Source organism: Vigna umbellata, chromosome 1 (genome assembly GCF_029865625.1).
Source record: "Vigna umbellata cultivar VRB3 chromosome 1, Vumbellata_1.0, whole genome shotgun sequence".
NCBI classification, from domain to species: domain Eukaryota; kingdom Viridiplantae; phylum Streptophyta; class Magnoliopsida; order Fabales; family Fabaceae; genus Vigna; species Vigna umbellata.
Window position 1 is genome coordinate 18,024,438 of NC_142165.1, and position 11,976 is coordinate 18,036,413.

The 11,976-nt window shown below is 30.8% G+C and overlaps 2 protein-coding genes across 2 annotated transcripts; one reads left to right on the forward strand and one right to left on the reverse strand.

Moving 5' to 3' along the window:
* The first annotated feature begins 2,325 nt into the window (after positions 1-2,325).
* On the forward strand, positions 2,326-4,301 carry LOC124829508 (putative isoaspartyl peptidase/L-asparaginase 2). The gene is made up of 4 exons (XM_047303030.2): positions 2,326-2,687; positions 2,893-3,126; positions 3,386-3,472; positions 3,581-4,301. Exons 1-4 carry the CDS (start codon positions 2,526-2,528, stop codon positions 4,076-4,078), a joined length of 981 nt encoding a protein of 326 aa, XP_047158986.1. The 5' UTR covers positions 2,326-2,525; the 3' UTR covers positions 4,079-4,301.
* Positions 4,302-9,296: 4,995 nt separating this feature from the next.
* LOC124829512 (putative carbohydrate esterase At4g34215) lies at positions 9,297-10,621 on the reverse strand. Its single transcript, XM_047303034.2, has 2 exons — positions 9,773-10,621; positions 9,297-9,697 (listed from the first exon to the last, which is right to left on the reverse strand). The coding sequence occupies exons 1-2, from the start codon at positions 10,361-10,363 to the stop codon at positions 9,440-9,442; spliced, it is 849 nt and encodes a 282-aa protein (XP_047158990.1). The 5' UTR covers positions 10,364-10,621; the 3' UTR covers positions 9,297-9,439.
* Positions 10,622-11,976: the final 1,355 nt, after the last annotated feature.

The following is an 11,976-nucleotide window of genomic DNA, read 5'->3' on the forward strand; positions in this document are numbered from 1 at the left end:
CCAACTACGTATACTACTATTACCACCTCTTTCTTTCTTATAATAATAATAATAACAATATTTTATTTTGATCACGTGTTCCTCTAGATAATTAACCATTAAACATACTGATAATAGGCAATCACTATTCTCAAGTAGCAGTGAGAATTTTTCATAAATGTTACAACCAATATTAAAATTAACATGTTTTTTTAATAAAATCTTTTGTAGTTTATGGTGTTTAAAAAATTGTTAGAAAAGCCGTCTTTGTTCATTATTTTTTATACAACACTAATTGAAAAAAAAAAAAGTTTCATTTTGTTAACCCTTTTTATTTTTGTTTATTCTGGTCATAGCTAGTTAGGTAGCTGTTGGGTCCATGTATCCATATTTCTTAATTCAAAAGATTCGAGGTTCATTTTTTCATCGATTACAACCAATAGCAATCCTCATTTTTTTTTCATCATTAGAATTTAGAATAATTAATGAATTGCTAAATAAAGTTTTTGAAGATTTTAATTGTCACCAACCCACCTGGGCAGTCCCTACCACCTCTCTCTAAGTGATCAACTTCAAATTTTCCATATTCACGAAATAAGTGGCGGAATTAAATATCGAAAGTGCACCAACTAAGATGAGATTAATCATAAACAAATGAAATAAAATGAGATTAATTAAACGTGGGGTACTAATTAAAATATAATAATGTTGTGAGGACAATTATTTATGTAATGAGAAATTAATAGTGTTTGCAAATTGTTTGGGGCCAGCCCCTTGGTTTAGGGAGAGTGACCAAAAAGTAGGGGCACTTGACCATTTTAAAGTGGTCATTGTTCAGATTCTATTTCTCTTCTCTTTCTTTTGTATGGCCCACTTTGTCACTGTTTTTCCCTCGACCATGGAAGCATAATTAACAATACTCTTCTGTCTGTTACACAGATTCATGAATCTGGAAATTTGTTCAAACTTTCTAAAGTCATAGTCTATTCCATGCACTTATTTATAGTAATTAGTACTATTTAGTATACAGTTGTTAACACGTTTTAACTAAAATATAACTTTAGTTATGAGTTAATTAATAGATATTTATTGTCGAGATTTACCAATATTCTTTGCTTAATATGTTATACGTCCTAGATCCTTCTTTAATTGAATTTTCTAAGTAAAATAGAAAAATGAGGAAATGTTTAAATTGAAGGTTTTGTCTCTAGCAAGTAGCAACCATAATTTTGAGCAACTAAAAATGATTTAATTATTAAACCGCAGCACTATTAGTAAGCCAGATTAGAATAAGCTAAGGTCAATTAAATACATTAAAGTTTATAATCTCGAGAGATTAAACAAATGCTATTAATTCAGACCATCGCAAAAAACGAGATGGCATCACGTAGAAATATTAGAATCATTCGTGTCTCTGTATACTAAAAGAAAATAAATGCATGATTCCTTCTTAGGTGAATCTTTCAGAAACAGACAGAAAACACATAATAATTCAAACAATTAATCAATAGATTATTTTTTTTTTCTTTTCCTATTGATAAGGAGAATCTCACACCTCTTTTTGCCAAACTTCTGGTTCCTTCTGCATGGCTGGAAAAGTAGGGCGTGCACAACGGGGCCAAAATGGTAATTGCACACTATGAGAATTAGGTTTTGAAATGTTAATTTTACTACATTAACTTACTATGCAATTGTTTTCACCCATATTTTCATCCGAAGAGATTACATTAATTTTTTTCTAATTTAAATGAAACAGAATTAACTTGTCTAAGATGTTTTTATAGAAATAATTAACAGAGATTCCTTTGAGGTAAAAATTTTAATTGTTTTAAGGATGCTAACATGTGATTATAATAATTAGAGTTAAATCAACAGTTTTTAAAGGTGTGTTTAATTAGAAATATCACACGTAATTAATTATCACAATAACCAAAACTTCTCACCTTACACATTTTGCATTAACTCGTTTTTTTTTATTATTTATTTCGAATTGCTTAAATCTATCCATTGTAAGTGCATTTTCTTAATTTTTTCCAATAAAAATCCAACATAAAAGAATTAACTCAATATACTTATATGCTTAAATCCCCACGTACACATATAAGTATATTGAGTTAATTTTTCATCCCCTAAATATAAAGATTCTTAAAAGAACAGTATCAAAATAAAAACCTACCGTAATTGGATATATATATTAGGTAGAGGTGATAGTGTTAAAAAATAGCACACTGTATAATTATTCGTGGCAGGAGCAAAATTTTACAAAAATAAACAGAGCCAAAATAAGGGGGAAATCCCATATAAGAAAATAACGGAACGTAACGGAGAACCAAAAGCGTAACACAACTGGGAATCTGTCTACCCACCCTAAAGATCCGGCGGCGAGGTTCGAAACCAAACCCTTCTTATGGAATCCAAAATTCATTTCCAACACATAAAATTTTGAAGTCCGAGGTTGCCTATAAAAGCGCGTTAGAAGGCTTAGGTTTTCGCAGGCCAAGAAATCCAGAGAGAGAAAGTCAGGGTAGAGCAGTGAGAAAAAGAAAATGGGAGGTTGGGCAATTGCTGTGCATGGTGGCGCCGGTGTGGACCCTAATCTCCCACTCGAGCGCCAGGAAGAGGCGAAACAACTTCTCACTCGCTGTCTCAATCTTGGAATCTCTTCTCTGCGTTCCAATGTTCCCGCCATCGATGTTGTCGAACTTGTGGTACATGTCGACAACCTCTTACAAACATTATAAGCTATCTCCAAAATGCAAACTAAACGTGCATGGCTTAGTTCTTTCGTTTTGCTCTTTTTATATTCCGAAAATAATAATAATAATAATAATAATAATAATAATAATAATAATAATAATAATAATTTAGTTGTTTTTTTTCTTAGATTTGAGAAGAGTGTGATTTGTGTGACAGGTGAGGGAGTTGGAAACGGATCCGCTCTTCAATTCGGGCCGTGGATCTGCCCTGACGGAAAAAGGAACGGTAGAGATGGAGGCTAGCATCATGGATGGGCCGAAACGGCGCTGCGGCGCCGTTTCGGGTCTTACGACCGTGAAGAACCCCATTTCGCTGGCTCGTTTAGTTATGGACAAATCCCCACATTCATACATCGCCTTCTCTGGCGCTGAAGAATTCGCCAGGCAACAGGTTCGTGTTTTCTTCTAAACTAAACCAAAACAAAACAAACTTCGCTTTTGCCTTTCTTCTCATTTGCCGTAATGACAGTAGTAGCATTTGTTTTATTTCAAATTAATAATATTAATTAGCATTTCACGTTCAATTTATTTATTTTTTTTTTTCAAAAAGATCTGCTTTTTTTGTTTACTTTCAGTTTGCACCTACCATTTTTCCCGTGATGCATTTTAATTGTATTGGTGAAAGTGAAAATTTATGAATATTTTGATAGGGGGTGGAGGTTGTGGACAACGAATACTTTGTCACACCTGACAATGTGGGCATGCTGAAGCTGGCAAAGGAAGCCAACACAATCCTGGTACGTAATCAGTTACTCCTAGTACTAATTAATCACGGATCTTTTATTTCATTTACGAATGTTGCGCTAAATTTGCGCCACGTGTGGTGATAATGTTGATGATTGCAGTTTGATTACCGAATTCCGCACTCGGGATACGAGACATGTGGATCCGGTGTGGAGAGCCCACTGCAGATGAATGGACTCCCGATAAGCGTGTACGCGCCGGAGACCGTTGGCTGCGTGGTGGTGGACCGGGAGGGGCGGTGTGCGGCGGCGACGTCAACCGGTGGACTGATGAACAAAATGACCGGTCGAATCGGTGACTCGCCGCTGATCGGCGCTGGGACCTACGCTTGCGAGTTGTGTGGGGTTTCGTGCACGGGTGAGGGGGAGGCCATCATACGTGGCACTCTGGCGCGTGAGGTGGCAGCGGTGATGGAATACAAAAACTTGAAGCTTCATGATGCCGTTGATTTTGTGATCAAGCACCGTCTCGATGAAGGAAAAGCTGGGCTCATTGCAGTTTCCAACACCGGAGAAGTGGCTTGTGGGTTCAATTGCAATGGCATGTTCAGGGCTTGTGCCACTGAAGATGGTTTCATGGAGGTTGCAATTTGGGAATAAACTCGTAAACTCAGTTTCACCATGGTTGTTTCGATGCAACTATTTTACTTCTACGATATCAAGTTAGAGTTTAAGGTCTCTTAGTGGTGCCGGATTCAGCTGATTATGGATGATTAGTCTTTTTTCTAAAAATTAGAAAAAAAAAATGTGAAATAATAGTAGTAACTCGTTTGTCTTCTGCTGAAATAAAATAGAAAAAAATTCATGATAGACCTTAAATACAGCCGTGCAGCTTTTCTCTTCATAGTTACTAAGTATGACTATATTTTATTTACAATAGCTATATTATGTATATAAAATACCTACGTGAATGGAGTCCCTCACCAGAAGCACCCTCCATGAATGGTGTCTTCAAATGGCTGTTACTTGCCACTAGTCTTCTCACTTGTCGACATTATAATAAGAAACAAGAGTGGACCCTCTTGTTTTTGAAGTGTTTCTTTTCTTGGATTTTGCTGTGTAATCTTGGTTAGTAGTACACTGTAACATCAAAGTTCTTTGGAGAAAAAATTCAAATGGAAAACGATGCATTTGACAACTAAGGAAGAAAGAGATGTATGATACATGGTGACTCGATGGGACAGGAAAAACAGAACTTACTAGATAAGTATTTGTATATAACAAAAATATTATGTACCATGCTTTTTTACTATATAAATAATATATTTCTATATCTATTTTACTATATCTGTATATATCTTTTTTATTTAATGCGTTTTCACTTTTGCAGCACTCTTTGGAACATGAGTGTTGTGTATCATTGTTTCAGTGTAAAAATCTTAAGGCGTATAAATAGGGTGACAAGAAAATAATATAGTACTGGCTGGTGTTGTACCAAGGAAAACTAAATTAAAAAAAAAAAATAGTGTCGTTGGTGTTATAAGGAGATGATGATTGAACGTGCGACAAGGTTTTGTGTGCAAAAAAGAACATGACACATGGTACTATTTATATTCTAAGGAAAATGACAGAGTACAGTGAATTAAAATGACCATATTCGTAGCTAGTTTTGGACCACCGAAATACAAGGGAAGAGAAGTAAAGTAAGTTTCATTCAGCTTAACGAAAACTAAAAGGGTTAAAATTTAATTAATGGTAAAAAAAAGTAGTGTAAACCAGTTTTTTTTACAATAATTACTTTGAAAATTTATTTATTATGGTTGAGTTGTAAATTTTATATGCTTATACAGTGTGTAGAAAATAAAGCACTGGTTGAATGAATGATGCCGAATAATTGTTTCCCCTTTCAGTCTAGCCAAAACTAATGTGACATAATTAGGAGCTTGTATAGATATATAATTATGTGATGCCTATATATTCTATCAAACCATCTCAAATTCTATTCTTCATTTCTTTTTCAGAAATTTGGCTATTATTATTTGCCTAACATTCTACCAATAACAATCACTTCTAATGATTAAATATAACTTACACCTATTTATATAAGAAAAAAATCTTAAGTAAAACAAAATATAATGATTGCAATTTCAAATACATAATATTTTCTTCCTCTGTTCCTATATAATACTTTTTTATGAAAATTAAGAAAGATGTTTATTTTTTTCTATTTTTAAGGTAATTTTAATTAAATTATCTACTATACCTTTTAGTTTTTCTCTTTTATTTAATGTTGAGACAATTTTCAATGCATTATAAAAGAAAAATGAGGGTATAATTAGAAGGAATTTTTTAAAAAGTATATATATATAAAGAAAGATGGAGTATCAATATTTTGTGATCTTATCTATTTATAGTTATAGTTAAGTGGGCCTTATGAAACTTGTACATCAATTTTATGCACTTAATGACACTAATATACAACAAGAATGATGTTACGTATTTCATAAATTTGTCTATACGTTTGGATTTAAACCACAAAATGGTATCACCAGTTAAGCTAATAGGTTTGATGTAATTGATTGTTTAAATTTTTGGACAATTAATACTACTTTTAAATTTATTAACATTTTTATTCCGTAAACTTTTTAATGGAATATTAATTGTAATAATACTATTGAAAATATATCTCTCAACTATACTTACATAATGCAATCTGAAATCACGATCACATGTTTAAAGAACCATGTCACACCATGTTGATTTATATGTATTTTCTTATAACAATGCCTAAAAAAAATTATAGTGATAAAAAAAACAAAATAAAAGTTATGTCTCCATTTTATGCAATTAAAAAATGAGAAGCTAATTAAGTATTATTTAAATAACATTGACGACCCTTGCAAAGTGATTGAACGACGGAAAGTTTGGTGTCGTATTAGCCAAACGAGATCTATGGCAGCATCCTTTTTATAAAAAAAAAATAATTTTTTTATCGAATTGTATTGATTGTGTTTTCGTAAAAAATAACTTTTGATTAAATTATAGTAAAGGCTTCTAAAAGTAAATTGTATAGTCCCATCTATAGATATAAAATCGCTATTGTTAAAGCACGTGTTTGAATCTTTAATTTGATTTAGTTTGTCTTCACATAGAAGCCCTTTTTCGTGTTGTGTGGTTTAATTAAAAAGCCTTGAAATTAATTGAGTTTGAAACTTTATGTAAAAATAACTATAATAATATATAAGAAGGGAAAACTATAAGTTAATCGTATAAAATATTTAAGTTAAAGGTAGTATCATTATATTCTAATGTCTTTCTTAGTAGAAATTCAAAAATGAAAATTTTGCATTTTTATTATTTTATGATTACCTCAAAATATTTGTTGAAAAATGTGTTAGAATAAAATTGAATATAAAAGTAGACGTAAATTCTATTTCATAAACTAATTTTGTAGAAATAAATTAATCTTACATTACAGAATACTTACATAACAAAATGAGTTGTTAAGGATTTGAAGTTTTTTTCTCACTGTAGATTGGCATTATCTAGAATGTATATTTGAAAAAAAAAATAGAATTTCAATTTAATTATTATGCAGATTGAAAATTGTGGTAGTAATTCTCTTATCCTAATTGGTGTCTGATTGCTGATGTGTCATTCGTAGATTGAAGATTGCTTGTCGCAGCATAATCCCCACCAAAAGCTACATTTTCATTGTTGAAACTATTCTCTTTTTTTTTTTTCATGTCATAATCACCACCACAATTGACATTATTTATTTATTCTCTTAATTATGTTTATTTTTCTATTCATATAGACATTCATTATTAGATAGATTATTATGTCTAATGTATATTATTCAAATGTAAAATTTGGTCACAGTTTTATTTTTAAAAAATGTTTAAAAAGATAAAAAAAGAAACAATATTTAAATTTTCTTAGACATCACTCTTAAATGATATCAAATGATTAAACATAATAGAAAAAATACTAAAGAGATAAAAATTATTCACCTTATTATCATATATATCATATTACAGAATATTTAACAAAGTTTTAGTTGCTTAATGTGATTGAGTAACTGATATTCATTAATGATTTAATGAGGGTGTGATAGTGATACGTATGCCACCATACCTGCATTATGATCTTGTTTATGTTAGCTAATTATGAACTTGTTCATTAATTTATTTTTTATTTAATCACTATTGTCCTCATAGTATAAAAATAGTGTAATACTTTGTTTCCTCTTTCATTTTTTATATGTACGTTTAAATTAGGTTATCATTAATATTCTTCTATTTTCTAATTGCTAATTAGTTAATGGAATTTATATTTGTAATTGGTATTTTTAGTTAGAATCTTAAAAATAAAAATCAACAGAGTAGTTAAATTTTTATTTAAAATATTTTATTTAAAACATTTTATTTATTTTATTAAAATGCAATAAATTTAGGAATCTACCTTTTACTTGTGTTGTTAAACTTTTTAGTTATACTTAGATTTCTATCAATTTCTCTCTCGAGAGTAAGAGTAAGGTAAAATCAAACTCACATAATGGATTCACATAATTTTTAACTCAAATTTAAAATGATATGAAATTATGAAAAACTGTTTAAACTTTTTATTTTTATTTAGTTTAATACTTAAACTCATACTTCTTAAATTAGTAATACATTGTTTTACCAAAAAACTTAAGATAATATAAAATGAATTAAAGTATGGGATAAAATTTGAAATGCGAGCACAAAATAATTAAAAATAGAAAAGTGTCGATATTTTAAATGGTGACAGTGTAGCTGACAAGGCTCCAGCACAGCCTGTTTTTGACAATTATGTGACAAAGAAGAGAGTTTTTATATGGTCCAATCTGTGATTATCAGAACAACTTGCTAATTTCTAAAGTATATAAATAACCAAGTTATTGCACGGTCCAGCCCAGAGTGGGCTACTCTGTCCTCCCTTGTCACATTCATTTTACAGGAATAATATATATATATTCATTACGGAGGAAAAGAAAATCAAAAGAGAAATATATATACCTATGATAACTTATGATATAATAATTTAATATGAGATTCTATTATACTTTTAATATATTACGATATAATTAATTATATATTTTAACTAATAATTTTAAGAGAGTCGAAATAATGCATTCAAAATTTATATAGTCAATCATATTCGTTAATAAAACAAAAAGAAATAATTAGATCATTAGTTAAATATGTAAAAAATTTGAATTTGTGTTGTTTACGTATTAAAGTGTAAGTTGTAACTTTCTTCTCTTTTATCACATTTAAAAATTGAATATATTTTTTTATTTTCATAAATATATCTATTTCTAAAAAATCAGACTAAAACAAACTATTAAAATCTAATTAAATATTGAAAGACATAATTATTAAAAAATTACGATAATTAAGACACATTTAAATTCACAAAAAAATACAATAATTAACAAAAAATACTATACAAAATTCTCATTAGATAAAAAAAATACGAGGCTAGTATTTTAATATCGAGTAGGACTAGAAAGTTACTCTTTATACTTTACAATGAACAAAACAATCGAGAAATGAAAGAAGAAATAATCAATGTGTTTAACTTTGTGTTTGAAAAAATAGAAAAGAACATGCTAAAGAGTGTAAGAAGAACACAAATGTAACATAAGTAAAACAAAAGACAAAGGGAGAGAAAGTAAAATAAAAAATATCTTAATAAGTTTTTTATTATTTATTATATTAAAACTTTTGTTTTACTATTTATTGACATTAAATTTTGACGTGGTTTATAAAAAAAAGTTTAAAATCTATCCAATTTAATTTCCACAAATTCTCATTATATATATATATATACAAAATTTAAAAATGGGATATAATAATTAATTATGTAATATATCTAAAATATTATAATATAATAATTATGTAACATAAAATACATGATAAGACTGAACAGTGAAGTATAAATGGGGGAAATGAAAAGGTGGTGAGAGTGTAGTTTTGGGGGTTTGTTTAGCAATCAGGAAGTAGGAAAAAATGCATGGCGAGGCTGATAAGATTGTGTATGATGAATTTGGTTACGGTAGGTGGTGGAATTAAGATAGGCATGTGCTAACTTAATGCCCAAATGAACCTGAGCCGTGGTGGTTAGGTGAAGTTTATCCGCGTTTAGACTCAGTCCCTTAGCATCCACACATTCAACATTCGCCATTTTCATCTCCATTTGAGCACGCCTCACTCTCTCTACGAACTTTCCCTCCCCTGATGCCAGCGCTACCTGAACTTACCGATGTGGGACTATTACAAACACTAACTAATAATAACTATAATGGAAAAGATGAATCAAAAGTACCTGGATAACCAGAAGAGATGGGAGTTCAAGATCTAATCGAAGGTCCACAATCAACCTCTCCATCTTATCTTTGTATGACTCACTGTCTTCTTCTCTCACCGTGTCACTCTCTCCCTGATACCAAAGCAGACCACGGATCCGGCCCAAACCCATCGCACGCTTCACACGTTTCACCAACTCATCATACAGCCGCGACCCACGACTCCACTCTCCGATCTTCGTCCCACCCACCGCGCAAGGCACCAGGCCCACAGGCCCACCACCACCTCTCAGAACCTCGTTCGCAAACGCCATCCCTGGCCCAACCCCACACGTCTTCGTCACATCAATGTCCGCATGCAGAGGCTCCCGGGCCTCCTCCCACTCCAGCTCCGCACTCAGCCGCCAAACCCATGGGCTTGGCCCGCACTCCGCCGGCACTTTCCCGTCCCATTTCCCCCCAACAACGCCACCTCGTCCAGCCATGTTGCTCTGTCCCGCCAGCACAAAAATGTCCCTCGAAACTGCCCCTAACCCACCCCGCACACCTTCCATAACCCACATAAACGGTATGATAAACCCTAATAACACACACATCAAATTCAAATCCATTACAACAATAATCGATCCACCGTTTCACCATTTTATCAACTTATTATAGAATCACTGAGTCATGACTCACACACACTATCAATTAGGTTGCTCGCGTGCTTCCTGTGGGACCCGCCGGGAACTAAGCAACCATCATTCAATCAACATAATGTAAGCATCGGAAAATTATTTGATGTCTCCGGAAATAGATAATGCGTGCAATTAACGTCTCCTTAATTGATGTCTTATTTTAATGTCAAATCTTAGCCTTATTAATTGAGGTTTTTTTTCTTTTTTCTTTCGGAAGCAAGACAAAAATATACATCGTATCAGATCCCGTGTTACTGTTGTGTGTTTCTTCGTCTTCCATCTCACAGGCCAAGTGAATTTTCTTATGAAGTTAGATGTCGCTAGGAGAGTATTAAGCCACCAATAAAATATGTGCGAGTCATATACTTCAAACTATCGTGTGCTTTTCTGGTTACAACGCTTTGATTTGGGCTGGGCCTTTTTTTGGGCTGTTTCTTTCCTCCACCGCCTTTTTCTTCTTTTTTCTTCCTGCACCCATAGTCTTATGTTGATTGAATGATGGTAAATAAATAAATATGTATATATATATATATATATATGGATGAACACTTATGCTATTCAGACGCAAATTTAGTTTTGTTATAATTTAAAAATTATATGATTTATTTATGTTAAATTATAGTAGTTGATTCTATGTTCGTATTCTATTGGCCCAATGCAAAGAAACCCATCAATTTAAGATCCACTTGAACTTTGCATTATTCGGGCTAAATATGGGAATAACTTCACAATAAAAAAGAATTACTCTTTACAAATCTAAATTAACTAACATTATTATCAAGGAATGAATTAGTTTTGTTATTATGAACTGACTAGGCTCTGATTTTCTCTTTATAGAGGTATTTTGTTTTTTTTTCTTTTAAAATAAAAGTTGACACTTTTTGTTAAAGTGACTACAGTGTTAAAGTAAGTCAAAATTCATCCACTACAACTTTATGTCGAACTAGGTTGAGAAATTAAAATATAAAAATCTAACTTTCTTGTGATCTGATTTAATGTTTAATTAATTTAGGGTTTTGAAATTTATTGTTCTTCGTAACTACTATTGCTTCATATTTTTAAAGTAATCTTGTCTTAACACAATACTACAATTTTCCTTTCTATATTGTAGAAGTTTTTGATGTTACACCATTTTCCAATAATAATGTAAAAAACTTAGACGTGTTAATTTGACTTCTATTTTTATTTAAAATTTTGTAGTAATTTGTTCTTTTTTTTGTTATAATCCTTGTTATCTTTAGGTAATTTATTAATTATCCTTGAATTATTATTTAACTTTATCCAAGTTATATTTATCTATTATATGATATGTATCTATATTTATAGTTATTGTGAAAAATATAAATTATATTATTTATTAAAACAGTGAATTAAATAATTAGTCTTTCATGTTTTAAAGATATTAAACATTATTTCAATTCCTTACCTAGCTTTATTTATACTATAAAAGTAGCTATATAAGTATAATATTTTTGTATAATTTTATTGAATTGTTTTACTATTATTCATAATTTATAAAAAATAAAATAAAATTTAAAAGAGTT

Bases quoted from the DNA above. Each gene is read 5' to 3' on its own strand.
- LOC124829508 (XM_047303030.2), top strand. From the start codon at position 2,526: ATGGGAGGTTGGGCAATTGCTGTGCATGGTGGCGCCGGTGTGGACCCT. The intron at 2,688-2,892 runs GTACATGTCGAC...TTTGTGTGACAG, and splicing joins TCGATGTTGTCGAACTTGTG to GTGAGGGAGTTGGAAACGGA. The intron at 3,127-3,385 runs GTTCGTGTTTTC...ATATTTTGATAG, and splicing joins AAGAATTCGCCAGGCAACAG to GGGGTGGAGGTTGTGGACAA.
- LOC124829512 (XM_047303034.2), bottom strand. From the start codon at position 10,363: ATGGATTTGAATTTGATGTGTGTGTTATTAGGGTTTATCATACCGTTT. The intron at 9,698-9,772 runs GTACTTTTGATT...CGGTAAGTTCAG, and splicing joins CATCTCTTCTGGTTATCCAG to GTAGCGCTGGCATCAGGGGA.